The sequence below is a fragment of the Cebidichthys violaceus genome, unplaced genomic scaffold (genome assembly GCF_023349555.1).
Source record: "Cebidichthys violaceus isolate CVI_PGR_0920_01 unplaced genomic scaffold, fCebVio1.0.p SCAF_208, whole genome shotgun sequence".
Taxonomy (NCBI): domain Eukaryota; kingdom Metazoa; phylum Chordata; class Actinopteri; order Perciformes; family Stichaeidae; genus Cebidichthys; species Cebidichthys violaceus.
In genome coordinates, this window is record NW_027176382.1 from 66152 (window position 1) to 88746 (window position 22595).

At 42.5% G+C, this 22595-nt stretch overlaps 1 protein-coding gene across 2 annotated transcripts in view; it reads right to left on the bottom strand.

Moving 5' to 3' along the window:
• The window catches only part of cftr (CF transmembrane conductance regulator), a 39706-nt gene extending 19072 nt beyond the window's left edge, over positions 1-20634 (bottom strand). The window contains exons 1-13 of one of the 2 annotated variants that reach the window (XM_068716711.1): positions 20512-20634; positions 19034-19144; positions 15693-15804; positions 14631-14846; positions 13680-13769; positions 11389-11552; positions 11161-11286; positions 9525-9771; positions 9323-9415; positions 7740-7916; positions 7426-7617; positions 2586-2680; positions 151-237 (exon numbers count right to left, since the gene is read on the bottom strand). In XM_068716711.1, the coding sequence (XP_068572812.1) occupies positions 151-237; positions 2586-2680; positions 7426-7617; positions 7740-7916; positions 9323-9415; positions 9525-9771; positions 11161-11286; positions 11389-11552; positions 13680-13769; positions 14631-14846; positions 15693-15804; positions 19034-19144; positions 20512-20564 (1763 nt within the window). In that variant the 5' untranslated portion in view covers positions 20565-20634. The remainder of the gene's footprint in view (positions 1-150; positions 238-2585; positions 2681-7425; positions 7618-7739; positions 7917-9322; positions 9416-9524; positions 9772-11160; positions 11287-11388; positions 11553-13679; positions 13770-14630; positions 14847-15692; positions 15805-19033; positions 19145-20511) is intronic. The other variant, XM_068716714.1, reaches the window with a different exon arrangement.
• Between the last annotated feature and the right edge of the window lie 1961 nt (positions 20635-22595).

Genomic DNA, 22595 nt, shown 5'->3' on the forward strand with positions numbered 1-22595 from the left:
CAGTGTGTCTGAGACAACAAGAGACAACCTTCACCTTGAACTTAAAAACTGTCAGCCCAACCACCACCACCACCACCACCCCCCCCACACCTCCTCCCCCACACCTCCTCCTCCTCCCCCACATGAAAGACTCTCTGTTGGGATACGCACTTCTCAAAGATCTCTTTCTCCGTCACGATGTCCAGGTGGGTGAAAGGTGCATCCAGCAGGTAGAGGTCCGCATCTTTGTACACAGCCCTGAGGGAGAAGACACACATCAGAGAGTCTTAAAGGGACAGGGTTGGATGTTTGTATGAGGTGCTTATCCGTAATCGAGTGTTTTATCTACACTAGATGGCTGCACTGCAGTGGCACGGGAGTAATGCAGTGCTGTGGACGGTGTGGACGGCAGCAAAACGTATTTCAGACACACAGACGGCCCTTTCAGACGGGGGAACTGAAGCCGTCATCTGTGCTCTATTCATAACTACCGGACTCCATTGACAAAAACAGTAACAGCAGAACACAATTTGTGTGTGTTATGTTGTAATGTCTTTGGTGTTTTAAAGCAGTGATTCTCATAGTGGGGTCTGTGGCAAACCGTGAAAAGTTTTTAGATTTATTAATTAAAATGATCATTACTGGGTTTTTTTGTTTTTTTACAAAAGGCTTAATAGTTTAAAGAATAATACCTTCATTTTAAAATGGTAAACTATCCATCTTGTAAGGGGCCCTCGGCTAAAAAAAAACAAGAACTTTTAACCTTTAAATGGTTATTTTGGATCCACCAAAGATTCACAAAATGATACAAAACAATCTACTCCATTGTGGTAGCAGTAGATTAGCCATTAGGCCATATTAAATCACTCTTTTCTTGTGGCTATTTAGAGAACACAGTTTCAGTTCCCTGTCAGAAAAAGCTGTCTGCCGGAAAGGTTAAGCGAATGAAATAATCTAAATACAGCAGACACTGAAACTAATATTGGGGGGTTTTTTTTAGGCGGCTAAAATAAGTTGTCTTCTTCAATACAGCTTGATGTTCATTTAGTAAATTATGGTCCATTTAGAGTCAAACAGACCATAAAGCAGGGGATGATTTTCCAAATATGGTCACTTCCATTCATTGGTTGCCATAATCCAATATGGCGACGGCAAAATCGCCAAACTCAAGGCTTTTCAAAACGTCCACAAACCAACGGGTGACGATGACTACGTCCACTTCTTATATACAGTCTGTAAATAGTACACTGACTAAGTACCTCACTGTCCCTTTAAGGTTAGAGAAACAGAGAATACAGGGGAAACAAAGAGCAAGAGACACAGAAAGGTGGTGTAAATGAGGAAGTCGGGTCCCTGTGGGAACAAATCATTTCCAGTGGATGTTTACAGCGATGGCAGAAGCCCCAAAAACCAAATGAGTGTCTGCAAATTGATGCCAGGACACTAAACCAATAAATAATGCATGGGAACATGAGAGCGTCTGACTGCTGTGACCTACACGCAGATTTTAATGGAGTAATAAATGTCTACTGGGGGCCGTAGGAAGCACTCGGCATTAAAAAGTGAGGCCGTAAAAAAAAAAAAAAACAACACAATAGTTAGTGGAGGAAGACAAACACACGGATAACAATGATAGGTGACGGTTATCGGCTCTGGCAGGTTAAGATTATGGGAACAAAGGCATAAAGATGAATGTTGTTTAGCAGATGTTTTTATTGACTTCCAAGGAGTGGAGCCTCTCACTGTGGCAGTGCTGGTGATGATGATCTTGATAACGGTGATTAGTTGATTGACTTCAGTCTGTATGCTGATCTCTAACGATGCAGAAGTGATTTTTAAAAATGCTGGGGTTTTTTTTTTTTTACTTTCATAACATTGCATGGATTCCAGTCAGCAGATTGATGATCTCTTAAAATGCCACAAAACAACTCACTACTTGCTCTATTTATATCAACTAGAAGTGTGACTCATATCCTTAATTATTTCTATTTTTGTCCATTGCAAAGCAACAACAACACATTAAAGTTAATTAATCAACAGAGGCGGTCTGACGACACTCTCGGTTTGTCTTGTGTTATAAATCCAGCGCACCCCGTGTTTCTGAATATGTTGAATATAGTTTACCAAAAATGTAGATTATATGTTTTTTAGTTTAGGTTGTGGCAGTGAGCTACGACATATTTGATCCTACTTATATTTATATATTATATTTTAAATTGAATATTTATGTTTAGTAGTTTTCAGTAGGTTGTGGAAGAACACTACAAATGTATCTTATTTATTTTTAGCAAATTAATTTGTATTTAATATTCTTTATAGAATTCATTGGTTTTATAGTATATATATATATATATATATATATATATATAATTTTGTATCTGTTTTTCAATTAAATCCTCTGTTAAAAAGAAAGAAGACTAAAAAGAAAAAATTTAATAAAAACATGATGTTTCGTCAATAACTAACTAAATATTCGTGATCTCATTATTGACCAAACATAATCGTGATTATGATTTTTGCCACAATGGAGCAGCTCTACTGTGGCTGATGGATACATGGGGTTGACTGAGTCCTGCTGACAGATACTCGGGTGTGACAGGAAGTACCTGGCCAGGCCGAGGCGAGCCCTTTGACCTCCGCTGAGGGTCACCCCTCCTTCCAGGAGAAGCGTTTTGTCTTTGTCAGTCAGCAAGTCAAAGTCCTAGAGAGCAAAAGAAGATGTCAGTGGGACAAACAACACAGATGCACGTTCAGCTTAATGCCACAAGCTGGCCCTTTAAGGCGAGACACGACAGGACAAAACATTGTTTTTAATACATTTTGATGCATTTTGAGATTTTGGGCTTTCAGACCAGTGGAAAGGAAACATCCAAAATTTCCAAATAAGACGTTTATTTTACTACTTTTGTTTATTTGCGTCTGTATATTTAGAACTTGTAATATAAAATATTCATCTTAATGTCAGTAATGAACTGGTGAAGTTTCATGGTGATATCTATGAGTTCATTTTTTGACCCTATTCACCTGGACTTTAACTAAACGTCTCTTTAAAGGACGTTTTCTCTAAATTAGTTTTTTCCCAGACTCTGATCCAGAAATCTCCACTTCAGCAGCTCTGACACACACACCAAACTTCACACCTTCATTCCTCTCTATGTTCTGAAGCTTTCTACTGAGGGGTTTGTTCATAAATCATTCATAAACTGATTTATGCAACATTTTATGTCTAAAAACATGGCGAAAATAGATTTCAGGGTGTGAGGTGCACCACCAGCGTGCTAAATGCTACATTTACTGGAACTGGGTAGAAACCGAAAGCTCAAACTGTATCCTGATAACTTTGGAATGAAAACACATCATTAATACTCGGCCATTAAGATAAAAAGCTGCAGAAGCTCCAAACATGGCACATGTCCAGTTGATGAAATGTTTTACAAAGAAAGTCTGTAATTTACCTGAAATCATCGGCATAAACAAAGCCAACATAAATGAATAAATACATAAATAGGCTATTGTTTCTGTACAGGAAGTTGCTTTTTCAAGCACTTTAATTTTACAAATTAAAAGACATTTTAGTGAGCCGAAATAAGTCTTTACTTCACAGTTTAATGAAACTGCACCCGTACAATAACTAATAAAAAGTTAATTTCTTTTCATGGTAAAGTATGCAAGTATGCCTAAATATAACAACCCAAAGAACACATTCATATGCATGACTTTTATCGGCTATTTAAAGCAATTCATCTTCATATAATCGGAGATTTACAGTCAACCAAGTGGAAACCGCACACAAAGCACAACCCACAGACGGGACAGGAGCATGAAGGACGTCACAGATGTTGCGTTTCGGACGGTAATTGACGACGACAAACAGACGCCGGTGAGGATGAAGTGACAGCACAAGTGTATCATCGTTAAAAACAAAAACAAAAAAACACACGTCCTACCTGTTTAACGACAACTTCCGGTGTCCCGACGGGAGCGCATAGAGGGATCAAGTTAACAGGTTGTTTAACAGCTTGTAAAAGCAAGGCAGCATAGTTTAAGAAAGAGAGACATGGTGTGTGTGTGTGTGTGTGTGTGTGTGTGTGTGTGTGTGTGTGTGTGTGTGTGTGTGTGTGTGTGTGTCTCACTCTGAACAAAGAGCTGAGGGCCGGGCGAGCCAGAGGCTGAAGATAGGTTTTAACAGTGGGGAGACCACCCAGGGCAGTCTGTCTGGTGCTTTTGTGTGTGTGTGTGTGTGTGTGTGTGTGTGTGTGTGTGTGGGGGGGGGGGGGGGGGGGGGCAATTGCAGTCAGCCGCCCACTGAAGGCCTCGTTCTCTGCCTGGAGGGATCCGCTGCGGTCGTCTCTCCTGGTTGCCTTGGGGATTCACTCGCTCTATTTTGAGTCACTTCCAGCCTCTTTTTTAAAGTGACTCAATGATCGTTGACAATCGGTGCTTTTAAAAGATGTTTGGAAAAAATGCGTAGAGCGTCTTAAACGTCGAAAACGTGCTGATAACTTATATCACACCTTTATAAAAAAGTTTTACTTGATTTTTATTTTACTTGATGGTCGCAGGACCTGAGGATCCGAGAGCTGCTGGAGGTGTTGAACTCTTTAAACGTGAACTTAGAAACCGACCTATTCAGCCAGGCCTTTGATTAAGATTCTTACATTATTTTATTCACTTACTTTATTGTATTAAAGCTGTAAAATTGTATTCATCATCTATTTCTATTGTATTTAAGTTGCAACATTTTATGCTGTTTTATTGTTATTTTATTAATCAAGTATTTTATTGTAAATAAGATGTAAAACTGTTTCTATTGTATTATTTCACTAATCACTTTTATTGAATTTAAGAAATAAAATTGTATTCTATTTTATTAATCACTAATTTAAATGTATTTTAAGATGTGCATGTTTTTCTATTTATTTGTCATTTTATTAATCTCATATTTAATTTTATTATGAGTAGTGTAAACATTGCAGTTTAGGATACCCACATTTTAACTTATACTATAACTGCATCATGTTAGGACATTCCTAAGAGTTTCAATCATCAGTTGTGAGACGCCGCCTTAAATATATCTGATCAGGTTACAGATTGTGCCTTTAAATGAGAATCAGAGGTAATAAATCAGAGGTAATAAACATATATCGAGATATCGTGATACACAACTACGTCGCAAAAGCATGTTCTAAAATATGATTCATTTGCAATTAAGATCTTAATTAAATGAGAAAAGAACGTTTAATTCGTCAAGAATTTAATTAACAAAACCATGAGGTTATTTCATAATATAGAGTCTATATTATGAATTTATAAATTCAATAAATAGTCTATATTATAAAGGAATGATTGATGATTTTGGCCATAATGAGAATTACAGTCATGCTTTCTGCAAAATTGTAACAATTTCTATATTATTATTTCAAAATGTACCTACTGTAATGCCAGACCAGTACAAGGCGTTGCTTAAATGATTGTTTGTCGCCACAACAGACCCACAATGCATCAGGTTAGAGGCCGTTTGAACTGTCTCCTGTTCCTCAACACACAACACGGGGACACTTCCTGTCGTTTCCATACAGTATACGGCGGGACAGACGGTGTGACAGCTCTCCTCAAAAGACAAAATGCAGGCTGTTGTTTATTTGACGGTACATTGAGGCGTCGATGTTGCACGTCAGCTGTGTTTGCTGTGACAACACGTTGTGTTTTTGTCAAAACCGGCGCAGGAGCCGGGCCGTGGCGGTAACTAAATAAAGAGTCATGAGCTGCTGCATTGATTCTAGTATAAATAATGCTAATGCTGTGTATTTAAAGCATCAACGTCATTAAAAAAAAAATATATCAATGATTTATGACCATCAACTTGTTTACACAGGTCCCAAAAAAATGATCAAAAAAATGTGATTATCAAAAAAAATTTACAAGGTTGTAGAAGTTTGGAAATATGTGACGGTTCATATTTCATCACAATAATGTACTTATTATGTATTCCTACATATATTCCCAAAAAATTACATATCTAATGTATCTTAAATATCAAAAATGGATGAAACTGAGTTTGAATCCAAATCTAAGAGTTGTTTGTGTCTGTTTACACCTTGTCTGTATTTTTATAATATAAATAAGTGTAGTAGTATTTGCGGTATATACATAATATACAAATATATAAATGTATATTGGTATATTATGTATATATATATATAAATATACAGAACACCTACTTCACTTTCACGTATGCAAAGAGAGGGTTTGTTCTGCTCAACGAGGCCCACCGCTCTGACGGTTTTGTCCCGTTTAGTAAACGTAGAACCAACAAGCTCATATTCCATCCCAGTGACATAACGTGAGATTTCCATAGCAACAGAGGAGACATTATTCTGTTGAGGGGGCCCGTCACTCAACGCTGAGGCTTATGAGAGTGTGTGTGTGTGTGTGTGTGTGTGTGTGTGTGTGTGTGTGTGTGTGTGTGTGTGTGTGTGTCTTTGAGGGACATAATGGGTGTAAATGTGGACTGGGGGGGTGAAACCTGAACCTTCTTGAAGCCTCGCCGAGGCTCCGACCCGAGCAGAGAGCATCAATCCGATGAAAGAGAAAAGACTTCCTACAGAAAAACTGCTATGAAAGGAGACGGAAAACGTATCTAAATAAGTCATATTTAGTGAATATTTTCATAGCTATACATGCGACATTTCCCCTGTTCGTTGACACTCTTACATTCCTTTGTACTTTTTCAGTGGCTTCAGTTAAATGTCACGGTGGATTTCGGTGGCGACGAGTTTTTAATGGCGGTACGAAAGTGTCGCAATAATACTGTTAAAAATCAGTTCTGACCATGTCCTTTGGGCAACATTTAGAACAAAAACAACCAAGCAAACCGAAAGTCAACTGCAGGAAGTGAACCGAAAACGCGGGCTAAGTGAGCGTTTGTTGAGATTGGACGCGGGGTTTCTTTGACTTTAAATTCTGCAGAAGTCCAGTGTTTTCACTTTCCATCTGGGCCAAAGAGAAGACGAAGAATACGCTAAATAAAGTCCACAGAAATAGTGGCATTGATCAAGTTACTGGAGAAACTGGAGGAGACGAGAATCAAACGTTTTCTGGTCTGTTGTTCGCCATGTTTCTTACTTGTGTAGCGAATGGCCTACAGCTGCACTTCGTTGCGCAACCCTGTTGTGTTGAATAAGGACAATAAATCATCCATGAAAGTAGTCACATTTTTGCACGTGTGTTTTAAACACTCACGTCCGTCTGTTCGGCATGCTCCAAATACTTGTGTTTTCACCAAAATACGGGTGTTTATATTTATATTTCTGGGGGGGGGGGGGGGGGGGAATATGAGCTCCCTGACAAACCATATCGACTAGATACTTCGGTAGATCACGCTGCATGAAGCAGAAGATGTGAAGAAGCGGAAGAAGGGAACAGCACACGATCGAGTGAAGGTACCTCTTCCAGCTGGCAGGCCTTGATGACGGAGGTGTAGCGGAACTCGTCGTAAGTCAGTCCGAACAGGATGTTGTCCCGGATCGTCCCCGGCATGATCCAGGAAGTCTGCGGCGAGAAGGAGATGCGACCGCTGTGTCTGATTTTACCCTCCGACGGCACCAACTCTCCGAGGATCAGCATGAGCAGGGAACTCTGGGGGATGAACGTGGGAACAGCTTGTTGGGGTTTTTGACCAAAACATTAAGACGGATTCTGGCGTGGTCTCTACGAACACGACTTTGTTTTTTTGCATGAGACGGCTTCTTTGAACCTACTTTCCCCGAGCCGGTGGATCCGGCCACCGCCAGCATCTTGCCCTTCTCCAGGTACAGGTTGATGTTTTTGAGGACGGGCGTGACGTAGAGGTTGGTGAAGAAGAGGCCGGCGTCACCGTTCAGGTGTCCGTTGGCTTTGTTCTCCTGCTTGATCTTCTCGAACAGCTCGCCGATGCCCTGCAGAAGAGTTAGAACATTTAAGAGCATTCTTCATGTGAACTCCGGTCTGGAGGTTTCCCCTTTCACACATGTAGCACACACCATGAAGGAGCACCCCGTGTGAGACACGTTTTTTAGCTTTTGGAAATACTACGTTTGGTTTGAGCAAGGGGCGAGTGTCTTAAAGCTGCATTCTCTCTAATGTCCATCAGGGGGCGACTCCTCTGGTTGTATAGAAGTCTAGTCTAAAATGACTCTACTTCTCTCTTGATTTATTCCCTCAGTAAACATTGTAAACATGAGTTTATGGTCTCAATCTCTAGTTTACAGTCTTCTTCAATACAGCATGATGTTCATTTAGTACATTATGGTCCATTTAGAGTCAAACAGACCATAAAGCAGGGGACGCTTTAGGGGCGGGGCTAAATTTCCGTATACGTCTCTGCGTTATTCCTTATCACAGATTTGACATGATCATAATAAATAGAGCTTGCAGATTTTCCTTTCTGGGGAAATAAATAATGCTATGCTATACTGTGGTCCATTATATTAGATAATACTGTACTACGATATGCTACATTATACTGTATTTGGCCACAGTGGCCCATGCTTTGGCGCTAGGGTCTACTTTTACACCACCGTGCCATACTTGTACATGGCATTTATCTCATTTGTGTTTTTGTGTTTTTCCTTTTAGTTTACATAACTGCCTCCTTCATTGCTGAGTGCTTTCAGACGGTGACTCCAGGCCTGACCGCTGTGAGAAACAAGAGATTCTCCAAAGACACGAGAAGACTCCCCCATAGTCTCACAATGGCCTTGCTTCACCTCATCTGTCACCGCCCGCGTAAAGATTAACGGGCGACGCATCGGCCCAAAAAAAAAAAAGGGGGGAACTCCGCTCGACTCGTCGGCTTGATCGTTGACCCCCCCCCCGTGACATTTTATGGGTCGCCGTTCCTCGAAACGCCGGGACTCGATGCGGTTTCTGCTGGTTTTTGCCTGTGCGATTCTCATTCTAATCTTTCTGTCAGCGGTAGAGAAAGGCAGCACCCCTCCCGTTCATCGGAGAGTGGCACATTCCAGGAAGGGGGAGAAGGCGAGGGGAGAATCTGGGAATTAGGTGATGAACACCAATGGGAGTGTGTTCCCAGCAAAGGCAAAGTTTGGTGACGACACCGGGATAGTTAATTATGCAAAGTGACTTGGATGTTTGGTTTTCTCACGGTGTCGGGTGGTCAATGAATCACACCTGTTGGGATGAAGTTTACAGCCTCTGCCTATAGATAAGATTATCCGACCCACTCCCAGTGATGGTGCGGGATTAACTATTACACCTGTACTGCATGAGAGAGTTTGAACTTCTCTCTTACAGTAAATGTACTAAAAACCTGCACTTATAATGGATTTTCTGACGAACAAACCTCGTCCCAGGATGCAGAGACGTTGACCAGCTCCAGGTCGGTGGTGGTCAGGTTGTACTCCAGAACTCTGTACTCTTCCTTCATCAAGAACTCCTGGAGAAAACCAAAACAACAACATATCAGTATTATTGGCACATGTTAGAGATTAGATTCGTTGAATCCAGCGTGGGGCGGGGGGGGGATCCTCCTCTCTGAAACCCACCTCGATCTTCTTGACCAGCGCCAGCGTGTCGTACCACATCTGGATGGATCCGGGCAGCTGACGGGTCAGCGTCATCCGCAGCACCATGCAGTAGGAGGCGGTGGTGAAGATGCGGCGCAGGATGATGCCTTTGCTGAGCGCGTGCGGCACGACGGCGGACACGATGACCAAGATGGCGGAGAAGAAGTAGGAGGTGCTGTAGAAGTAACGCAGCGAGCCGATCTTCCTCGTCAGCGTCATCTCGTCCCTGAGGAGAAAAAAACAAAAAACAACAACAATTACTAGAACAATAAAAGCTTTATTGCTGGTACGATTACAGGAACTGTCTCGTGTTTCCAGCAAACGGCGTTCTTGATTAACAGCTTGTCACAACGCTATAATAATCAGAGGTAACATGGAGCCACCAAGACCTCACATTTACCTGATAATCAAAAAATATTTCTTCACCTTTAACCCTGAAACTCATTCCTTTACGTTTATTGTACTCGCCAATTACAGCGCGGTTCTAACCACAATGTTTTAACATCTCTCTCTCAACTTTAGCACCAGGTTGATTTAATTCTTACTTCAGTCGAAGCCTTTTTGAACGTGACGTCGGCTGAGTTTCTTATTGCTGCTCAGTTCCATTCATTACAGAACATCTATCATTTCATCAGTACACATACAAGGTATATAAAAACATACTGGAGAGACGGACGACTTAAAAGATTAGGGGGTTGTTTACCGTATGTAGATTAAAATAAACTAGAGCAATGCTGCTCCACACTGCTGATACCCACCTTAAGGGAAGCTTTCTGTTCTTTCGTGACTTTAAATAACCAGCAGATACATTGTTAAACAACTTTGTTCAGCCGGCAGATTAAAAGAAAAGAAAATAGCAGTAGGAAATGTTCCCTTTGTGATACAGTTGCGTGGTTTTTTTTTTAGAGCAGCGATACGGATATCGGTCCGAATAGCTGGATATGGTATTGGTGACAATATGCAGATCTGGTATCGGACACCATTATTTTAAGGACTGTAACAATTCAGCACATTTATATCTATGTATTTATTTGTTTAATTTTGATTACAAAGTTAAAGCGACTACGAGGAACTGTCATTGTGTGTTGATTCTGTCGCCCCCTGTGGACTAGAGTGGTAGTGTTTTCTGAGCACCAGAGTCCCTTTAGAAATCCTCTCATTCTACTGCAGCAGGGTCTGACAGTCTGCCTCCTCTCAGTCCTGGTTCCGGTTCTCCCGATGCCTCCTTTCCCTCCAGCGGGTCCAGAAATACGTCCTGGGTCTCCAGCAGGGACCGGAGGAGCAGCGAGGTGAAGGATCTGGTTCTGGTCCACGGTGGACTGGTCTCTGTTGATCATCTGATTTCACCAGAATCCGACCCGGTGGCACCGATGACGAGCGTTAAGAAGAACTATATAGAAATAGATCTTCTCGCTGATGGTCTGGTTTACTGATGGAGGATCAGGACTAAACTGAGACTGGTTCAGAACCAGATAAAAGGTCCTCACAGTAACTTTAAGAATACAATGTTGATAAACATATAATATCATCCCAGTCACTTCCTCACAGTGAGGCATACAGCTTATTGGGCCCCGGTGTCGGTACCGGGACTGAGAAGGTGTGTCTGGTGACTTACTGCCTGATGTTCTTGATGATGGTCTCCATCACCTCCTCCCAGCCGTACGCCTTCACAGAGTGGATGTTCTCCACGATCTCCGAGGTGAGAGCCAGGCGGCGGCTGATCATGCCTCCTCGCTTCGCGCTGTTCACAGGAGATGTTTTTTTACAAAGTGAATCAACACGCACGCACATTCAGATCACGACGCGTATGTTTTTGGAATACGAGCGGAGGCTGTTTCCCCACCGGTGAGGTCCCATCTTCTGGGAGAGCCAGGCCTGGATGATGCCCAGCAGGGTCAGGGATGCCAGCGCGCAGAAGCCGTTCACCTCGATCAGCTCCCAGAGCAGACCCACGCACAGGATGCACTGCAGGGGGGTGATCCATACGAAGTGGGCCAGACCCAAGCTCTGGAGAGAAAAAAACATGCACTGACTGTAAAAAGACTTTCAAATATTACTATTTTGACAATGGATTCATCGTTTTAAGCACTTTTTCAATTTAAAAAAGTTTAAATTCTCTGATTCCAGCTTCTTAAATGTAATTGTTTTCTGGTTTCTTTACTCCTCTGTGACAGTAAACTGAATATCTTTGAGTTGTGAACAAAACAAGACATTTGAAGAACGTCATCTTGGGCTTTAGAAAACACAGACCGACATAGTTTTTCCCCCGTTGTCTGACATTTAGGTTGCAGCCCTGGCTTTAATAGACATAAACAAAACAAATTTGGACACGCAGTCATGTGCAACAAAGTTAAACACTTGGCTGGGCAGCAACAAACTGAAGCTGTGTATATCGTGACCAAAGACATTCTTAGTCGACTCACAGTTTTTGTTGACCAATCGATTCGTCGATTTGATCCAATTCCCACAAAGAATCACCACTTTAAATCTGGTGTTTACCAAAGACGTGTTTAGAGGTTTCTTGTAAACACATCATTCAGCAAGCAGATTCCCCTTCACGTTGTGCATGAAAGATTTGAGGAGCAGCAGAATGAATGAATGATTACAAATGATGGAATGAAAAGTATGCAATCACAAAAGTAAGGGAGCGAAATGGGAACGTATCAAACAAACAAGCAGACCGTCCGTTTCATCTGGTCAACACTGTGCTGGTGAACCTCAGCTGTACTGTAACGTGAGAAACTCTCACCCTCAATAAGCTCCCTCTCATCCACTCACACACACACACACACACACACACACACACACACACACACACACACACACACACACACACACACACACACACACACACACACACACACACACACAGTATTAAACTCCCACCAGTCATTATAAGGAGAGAGTGGCGCATCGGCCAAGTCACATCCAAGCCAGGTGATAATTGTCTCAATGCAGGTTGCAGAGTGTTTCCAAATTCAACGCCTCAGTGAGACCCGAGGTAAGACTGAGTTCAGTCTACACACACACACACACACACACACACACACACACACACACACACACACACACACACACACACGCCCTCCGGCTACTATCTGGCTATCACAGATCCAGAATACTTTGCCTACATACAAACTCCTCACTGTGTGTTTGTTTGCAAACGTGTGTGTGTGTGTGTGTGTGTGTGTGTGTGTGTGTGTGTGTGTGTGTGTGTGTGTGTGTGTGTTGTTCCAGGTCTATTGTCTTTGTAGTCGGCCCTCAGTATGAAGAACAGAGAGCTCTGTGTTGGGTGATAAAACTGTTCTCACTGAAGTCAGTGAGGGTGTTGAGCTGTCAATCTTCTCTTCCAGCGACGTGTGAGTGGAAAACTACTGTAGAGTTTCTTTGACCAAAAAAACCTCATTGCATTCAAATCTCACAGTTGTGTTTAAAAGACATATTTTCTTTATTGCCAATATCACAATTTATCAGAGCCAAAAACTCTAAAAACAGAACTTTTCAAAAGTTCCTTGAATTATTCTACATGTTTCATTTAAATTGAAGCAGAAAATGAACCGTTTGCACGAACCAGATCCCGTAGGAAACTTTAAATTCTGCGCTCGTCGGCACAACTGGGAAACCACAAATGATTTTTTTTGGGTGACCAAAAGTCCCGGACAAAAATAAATAAATCAGTGAAACAACTTTGTGAGTAAAGTTGTAAATTCTTGTAATTATGTGAAGCACATGGAGACTACATTTACAATATATATATATATATATATATATATATATATATATATATATATATATATGTAACACATAAATGTAAAATAAATGATCATAAAATTTGCTTTTTTAACTGTGTTATTCTGCACTAAATACTTTCTCTGTACTTCTAGCCATGATTCTGCTGTTTCTATAGAAGTGCAGGACTTATTATTATTAAGTCCTACTTATTATTATATATATATACTATATATATAGATATTGCAGTGAAAAACAAGGCTTCAATAAGTAAAATGTGACAGTAGCAAAAAAACAACTAAAAATCGCCTTTAAGCAGCTTGTGGTTCTGAGGGTTGAATTGAAAGAGGAGCGGTTCGAGGGAGAGTAGAACGTGAGTAGAACTGTTAGCTAACAGACACTCACCTCATCCAGCTTGTTGAGATGAGCCGACATCAGACTGACCAGCTGACTGGTGCTGATCTTATCCAAGACTCGGCTGGACAGCTTCAGGGTCTGTGAAAGGCCCAAAAGGTCGGGGTCGGGGGGGGGGGGGGGGGGGTTGCCGGTTAGTTGAGAGGAAGCCGGTTGACACGCGGCAACGCTCTGACAACAGGCCGCTACACCCCCCCCCCCTCACTCGTCCACACGTGAGGAGCTTTCTGGGAACGTTCATGACGCATGCAGAACGAGGAGGATCGCTCTGATCTCAAAGAACGACAGAGACACAGACAGCTGCCGTCTCATCACAAGTACTGTACTTTATTCTCTCGTTACGTTGCAAATTAAAAGTTAATGAGATTATTGTTTAATCAATCAGGAACAAAATCAGAAGACGTGACAGATCCACCGGAGGGGAACGTTTGAAGGTTACAGCTGCATAAATAAATATAAGAACAAATAGAATAAAAGGTAAAATGAAGTAGAACTGATGTACATAATGCTACAATATATGACACAAGTATTAACGCAGTGTCATTGGAAGTATTACGCAGTTAAATTATCGTACAACATATTGTTGTATTTACATATATTTAATTAAATAATACCTATTTTTTTTTGCATTTTGACGATACGTTTCAGACTTCAGCTTAGTTTCGTTTTAAGGTATTTTAGAAACAGGACATGTCATAAAATCTACATCTCAGTAAATATTTTGCAGCCAAATCAAATAGTTTGACAGGATATTCAACCTTTGTTTCTTCATAATGCTTCTAATACTTCTTTCTTTACAGGGTTTGTACAAAGACAGTAAAGTAGTCCATGAATATGCATTACATATATTATTTGAATATACATTTTGCTTGTACGTCCTCTGGCGTTGCCTCCGTACTTAGTCTACCCCCCCTCCCCCATCCCCCGTCCTCCGCCTCTTACCTTCTTGTATATGAGGCTGAAGAGGGCGATGCGGATCTGCATGCCCAGGTGGTGCAGGCCAAAGATGGCGGGCTGCAGCAGGAGGAAGCGGGCGGTGAAGAGCAGGCAGAGGCCCAGGGCCAGGTAGTAGCCCTGGCTCCGCTCCGGAGCGTGGAACGGGTCGAAGGAGGCGATGATGCGACCCAGAAGCTGAGGCTGCACCGTCTTGGAAGCCTCCTGCAGCAACAGAAGGGATGATGATTCATTGAATCTGAATTTACATTGTTGAGAAGCTTATCTGGAGCATATGAGTCATAGTCTAGTTAGTTACTGGAAGGGGATGGGAAAATCTTAAATTTTAGGATTCAAAACGAAATAAAAACCCTAGCCAGAGATGTTAAGATTTAGATTTTGTATTATATTATATTTTTATTTTGTTATTGATATTATCATAGTAATATAAAACTCCTCTAAACCTAAAATAAGTTGTTTTTTAAATGAGTTTGGCTACATTTGCAGGTTTTTGGGGTTGTTCGCCATTTTCGCAGCTTCCTCTTGGATGACTGCTCACAACCTCGTACCTGGTTTCTACGTTTTTATAGAGTGTGACGCATAAAGATGTTCCAAACACAGCAAAATAAGAAAAATTGAGACTCAATACATTGTTTTGTTTTTCCAGAAAATCCTGTTCATTCTGCCTTTCACAACATAAAAAAAAAACAACAACAACCAGAAGCTCCTCCGGCTTCTTCTGAGAAAAGCGTCCCCAAAGCCTTTCTGTTATTTCCACGCAGCCGTCTTTAACACCTAACAGGCATTCTCGTCGCCGTGACAACAACCCAACCAACCGCAGCAACTGACGCAGCGGGCCCGAGTCCGGGACAGCGAGACGGTTTGTGGCACTGTGGTGAGACATGCTTGTGATTTGAGTGTGACTACTATGCGCAGGTACCACGCACGCTTAAACAAGGAGTGTGTTTTTTTAGGGGTGACGGTGAAGCTACACCCAAGCAGTGTCAACTGCAACTCAACGGTCCAGTCCGTCCCGTGTCGGATGGACTTCCTCCAGAATCACAGACTCACCCCGAAGTAGAGGAGGACGCCGAAGAAGGCGAAGGGCCCGATGAAGCAGCGGGCCAGCGCTCTCATCAGCCTGGGCTTGTTCTTGGCCGACACCACCTCTCTGTCCCATTCTCTGCGGGGAGGACAGAGTTACAGCACCGTTAACACAGAGTCAACACATTTTGGCCGTTTCATTCGACCGCTGCTACTTTGGCAACGAACCCCCGACTTTGGGTGTTTGCTTCAGTCCCAGAACGAGAGGGTTCTTTTCACCTGTTTAGAAGTTCTTTGGCCATCAATAGGAGAGTCATTTGGAAACAAACACAAAGCAAATCGGGAGTAAAATAACGGAACATTTTCTTCTACTAATTTGCAGATGTATCACTTTTATCAGAAGGGATGTCATTGGAACAAAAGGCCAAATGTACACTTTGCATTTTAGCTTTAAAGATCTTTCTAGTTGTATTTTGTGACGTTGCCTCTCGTAGCATTACGTTTGTCGTCCCTTGTCACCACACAGTCCGATTAACGTCCCGTAAAAAAAAAACTGCGCTGGCGAGCGGGGTTGCAGCTACGGTAAGTAGCCGCATTGTTCTCCGAGGGTCATTTACAACCCGGGGTGATTCGGGCCGACCGGCTCAACGGTGAGTGACGGGAGAAGAAGTGGTGAAGAGAAAGGAAAGAGAAGGAAGGAGGTGGAGACCAACAGGGAAGAGGTCGAGTGATAAAAAACACAGAGTGAGCGGGGGGGGGGGTGGGGGGGGGGGAGTCTGAAGTGTTCCTCCACAAAGGGTCGACACAAAAACACCAGTTTAAATCTTAAGTGTTTGCCAGAGATGTTCTCACCTTCTTCTTGTAAGTAAGACATTTAGGAAGAAAATGTCGACCACTACACTACACATGTAGGATGTTTATTATCATTATCCCCATAGATACTCGTTTTACATCGTAACATTTTAATTTAAAACACATTTATTTATTCCTAGCTCTTCATGTATACAACAGCAATCGCTCGTAATGAGATCGTTTCCAGAAAAGCCTCCTGAGCTGAGCTGAACTTGATGGAGGGCCTGACGGCACACAACACGTTTTTTAATGGACGGTAAAGTTCACATTCCCAGAAAGCCTTCGCTCTTTTTCCTGATCGGAATAAAAGGAAGCAGAATCGCCCCACCGCTGCTCATTCATCACCCGGTGGGCACCGGGCCCTTTCTAAAGGTCGACCTTTTATCACCCGTGTACATTAACCGGCCTGTTGGCAGCGCTCAGCGTGACGCGGCGCCCCGGGTAACCGAGGCGGCGAGGCCAACCTGGGACACGGCTGTTTACTTTGCTGGGCACAGTAAAAAAAAAAAAGAACTAGACTAAAATGTGTCAGGGATTTGACATTTGCTCAGGGCTGTTAGAACAGAAGGATGACGAGGAGGAGGAAGAAGAGGAAGAGATAAAACGGAAGAAAAGCAACGTAAAAGATGGAAGAAGATACACTAATACATTATATTCACTTGTGTTTGATGAAACATTGACTGGGCTTAGCACCATTATTTTTAACGACCACCAAGGACTGAGTATAACATGTGGACGTAGTCATTGTGACGTCACCCGTTGGTTTGTGAACTGCCGTTTTGAAGACTCAAGTTGGGCAATTTCGCTGTCGCCATCTTGGATTTTTTTGTTGTTGTCTTTTTTTGCAACCAGTGAACAGGAAGTGACCATATCTGGACTGAGGAGGAGTGACGTAGAGACGCCGTTTATGGCTCTGGTAAGAGACCTGTCAATCACAGTAAGCCCCGCCCCTAAAGCATCCCCTGCTTTATGGTCTGTTTGACTCTAAATGTTCCATAATGTACTCAATGAACATCATGCTGTATTGAAGAAGACTGTAAACTAGAGATTGAGACCATAAACTCATGTTTACAATGTTTACTGAGGGAATAAATCAAGAGAGAAGTAGAGTCATTTTAGACTAGACTTCTATACAACCAGAGGAGTCGCCCCCTGGTGGACACTAGAGAGAATGCAGGTTTTACGACACTTACGCATCGGCTTCACTCGGCAGAACCGGAGTTTGTTGCATTGTATTTGAAGAGACAACGCTAGCAAAGTAAAAAAAGTACCGTTAGCCAGTAGTTAGCTGGTGTTTTTGGGCTCCCGTTCATTGCTTTGACCCGGCTTCTCTTTCCTTTTCTATTCAACACTTTCAACAACGACCGACACAAACACAACGAGCTAGCAAGCTCGTCAACTTTAGCAACCGACCCAAACAGGCTAACCAATTTATCATTATTCAACCATTAAAGAAGTTGGGAAGAAACTGTCATCCAAACTGCACGTGTTAGCATGGGACATGACTTGACAAATGACAATGTAGCTCATTCTCTGGAGAATGTTGAAAGAATTTTTCCTGGACAAGACAAGACATTTAACTTTTTCTCTCATTTTCCATGTGTTCTCAATGACTGAAAAAGTGTTTAAAACTGTTTTCCAGGTTTTCCAGGACGCACGGGAACCCGGATTTATGGGTGGGCTAGTGGTTTGAAATTGAAAGTAGAGAGAGAGAGAGAGAGAGAGAGAGAGAGAGAGAGAGAGAGAAGAGTTAACCTTGTCCGTGATGTGCTGCCTGGTTGTTGGTTTGTTTGGCACACACAGGTTTGGTTTATGTTCAGCTCCGTCTAAATGCCAGCCCATATTTTAACTTGACTCTGAGGGAAGCATGGCTACTGTAAACACACGTAAAAGGGCACGCATGAAAAACACCACGGGTGCACTCTTTTCTACGACTTCTTCCTCCATAAAGAAAGGATTTTATTTTCATGTGAGCCGGTCGCGTGCAAATCATTGATACCTGCATCTGTGTTTATGGATCGATATGCAGACGCCCGTTACAACCAGCATCCCTAAAAGGGCTTGAAATGACTACAGTGAGTGTTTTACAGGATATGGAGCCAGAAGAGTGGTGGCATGATACTTTGTTCCAAAGCAAACATTTTGAGGAATCATAGCAGGAAAAGCATGTGTAAATAATATCAATAATGACGGATACATTTCATTTAGGAGCTCCTGGATAATATGCTTTTTATTTTTTACGTTCACAGCTTACTGGGCTACTTAAATCCTTGTAGGTGTCTTTAAGTAGTTGCTGAAGTTTGGCCAACTTAGACCCCAAAAACAAGGCTTGACTACCTCATGTTGTGGACCACAGTGATACCAGACATCTGTCATAATCAAAGAATCAGATGGAAGCATAAGACTACACTTCTGATCTGTCCTCCCATCACCATGACTACTACACAGAACCCCCCCCCAAAAAAAAAACAAAAAACAAACACACGAGTCGTGTAAACAACTCAAACTGCACAAACCTCTCGAGTCTCTCCGAGAGGTTGTCCGCCAAGTCGAAGGAAGGAGCCTTGTACACGTCCGTCAGCTCCAACTTCTTCCTGAAGCCCTTCCTCAGCAGCGGTGTCGTCCACCTGCACCAGAAACCACACAGTCGCTGTTAGATGTTTGAAGCGCAAAAAAAAAGAAAAAGAACGATGGACACTTGAGAACAAACAGATATAGTCTAACATTGCATTCAAAGTGCACTGGAACACTTATGGATGCATTGTCATAACTGTTGAAATACAATTCAATTCCATTTATTTTGTCGAGCCCAAAATCACAAATTTGCCTCAGAGGGCTTTACAATCTGTTCAACATACGACATCGTCTTTATGGGGGAGAGAAAAAGGGAAGAAACAGAGGAGGGATCCCTCTATCCGGATGGACAGAAGTGCGATAGATGCCATGTGTACAGAATGAACAACACATTCAATGCATACGATATAAATGATTCATGTAATGAGAGCAGTAATGATGGAAAAACGATTAACAGCAGCAGTGGACATAATGGAATAACACTGATAATTAAAGCCTGAACTGTAGCAGTAATAATAAGACACTGAGTGCAAACAGTACAGTATACAAATATAAAATACATTTTATGCAAGATGATATTGGCTGCATGTTGTGTGTGTGTGTGTGTGTGTGTGTGTGTGTGTGTGTGTGTGTGTGTGTGTGTGTGTGTGGTTATAAGACCAGTGTCTGGAGTGTCTGGAAGCTTGAATGTAAACTGGTGTTGGTTGTAACAGAAGTAATCCTCTGAGGTTTCACAGTCAGACTAATGACAGAGGAGGAAGATAAAGTCAGATGTTTGCCTCCGGTTCCCTGTGACTGAACCGTTTCAGCCAGGTGACATAAAGCGCTTTACATCATCCGCTTCTTTTCTGTGGGACCTCTCGTTAGTGGGAGGAGAGAGCGCGTGGAGCAGTGCTCCCCTTTATCATAGAGAGGTCACAACAATGGATTGAAACATGAAAGAAATCTGATATAAAAGGTGAATATACTTAAAAAAAAATATCATAAAAACGTCAGTTAAAAGTCGCACATTGAGTCTCAAGGGGAATTTTAATTATCGATAATAATAATCTTTTACTTAACGCACCACAAACATTGAAGGCACAGCTCATTTTACGCATAGTTTTAAACGCGCATTTTACGCACGGATCGAGCAAACAATCTCCATCTCGCTGGCACTTTCTGAGTGACACACAGTGTTGTTAAATCTCCTTACAACGGGACACCAAGACCGTCGCTTTTTATGTTTCTTCACAAAAGCAGCCACGCGCGGTCTTTCACCTGCTCCACGCGGCAGAAAACAAAAAGAAAAAGTTTGACATCCATCGAAGTTGTGTCTGATATCAATCACCGTCACAAACCTCACGAACACGCTCAGAAAGATTAGTCAGCAAGTGAAGCATTCTTATCATGACTTGAGAAGAGACGGAACGCGTCTTACCAGAAGAAATATTTGGAGAGGAAGTTGGCATCTTCCACCGGTGACTTCTGCATCCTAAGTGCGCCGCCAGTTTGGTTTCTCTGCACCTGAGTCTGTCTCGTGCGCGTCGCTCACATTTGTGTTGTCCCCCCCCCTCCCACCCCCCACCCGAGTGGATCCGTTCCCAAAGTTAAGAGAGAGAAGCTGGGTGGTTGTTTTTTTTTAATCCTCCACTTTGTGCCTCCGGTAAATATGATGTCACCGTTTAGTTAACTTCTTCCCCTCCCCCCCAAACAAAACCGGGTGATTTCTATCCTCCCTCTCTCTCTCTCTCTCTCTCTCTCTCTCTCTCTCTCTCTCTCTCTCTCTCTCTCTCTCTCTCGCTCTCTCTCTGCTCCTCTCCTTCATTGTGACAGCGGAGGGGACAGTCCATCCTTTATGGGCTCGCCAAAAAAAAAAAAAAAAAAAGCCGGCGGAGACGCATGCGTCATTTCCACGCTGACGAGCCTCGGGTCGTGTATTGTGGCAACAAGCTGCGGAGGTGAAGCCAGCTGGTCCGAACGAGGCCACGTTCAGCAGACAGACATTGATCCATAGACAGTGTTGGGGATCAACGGGAGTCCAGAGGTCAATGTGGAATAAGTGTTCCTCACTTTAATAACTCAACCCACAACAACCCAAATCCACTTTTTCCTTAAATGAAAGTTACAGGGGATACAAAACAGACTAAATGGAACACATTTCTGTTAGTGTTTGTGACACCTGAGTCACTGAGGGTTCTTAATTCAGAGGAAAATCCAAAAATCTCACTGTTGTCGGATTGTCTTTTATTTGAATTCATTTAAACTTTTTGCACAAATTGTGCTATACGATAACGATAGCTCGCCTAAAGAATGTTTCCGAAAACTTTTTACAAGTTTATGTCACATTACAGCCCGCCCTCATGCAACAACTACAATATTTATATCACAGCTGTTGTGTTAAATAAAAAGAATGAATTGCATTCTGGGAGATGGTCCATGGAGCTTTAAGGAGTCAGTGGCACTTCTGGAAAATAAACTGCCAATAGTCCCAAACAAAGAGATGAATAGTCATGAGCCTTATTCGTCAAGGGAAACGTGAAATGCCTCCTTTACATGACAATCGATTCAAACTTAACACGGAGTAATAAGAGGACTGTGTATAAGAAGGGGACGAGGTCGTCGTGACGTCACCCATCGCTTTGTGCGGTTTTGAAGCCTCTAGTTTGGCATTTCGGCTGCTGTCATCTTGGTTTTTAGCAACCAGTGAGCGGAAGTGACCATATTTGGGCTGGTGGACGCCGGGGTAGAGACGTCGTAAACGTCTCTGGTAGCGACCTGTCAATCACAGTAAGTCCCGCCCCTAAAGCATCCCCTGCTTCATGGTCTGTTTGACTCTAAATGGAGCATAATGTACTAAATGAACATCATGCTGTATTGAAGAAGACTGTAAACAAGAGATTGAGACATAAACTCATGTTTACAATGTTTACTGAGGGAATAAATCAAGAGAGAAGTAGAGTCATTTTAGACTAGACTTCTATACAACCAGAGGAGTCGCCCCCTGAGATATGGGTTGTATTTTTGACATAATTTTTAAGGCTTTCATTTTGGGCAAGCGGGTTTCTGACCCCTGACCCTGATCCACTGAAGTACTTCTGACTGCAGAGCTGTGGCTTCTTTCTTTTTTTCCTCCGCTCTGCTGCGTCACTATCATTCACAAAAAAAATAGCAGAAACAGTTCCGGGACATCTAAAAACGAACTTGAAACTTTTTTTTGTTTGTTTGGTATTTATCAGTTTCAGATTACTCACAGTTTCAGCAGAGGGAGGATCAAAACCTCCAGACATTCCGCGAGGGAACAGAGATAACGTGTGAAGATGCGGTGAGCCTGTAACTTGCTGAGGATCTCAACACACAAACTAAATCTTATCTGTACTTTCAGCGCTGTAGATACCTACAGAGTGACACACGGGTAAATCTACCCAGAGACGCCGTGTACGTCTCCGGTAGAGACCTGTCAATCACAGTAAGCCCCGCCCCCTAAAGCATCCCCTGCTTTATGGTCTGTTTGACTCTAAATGG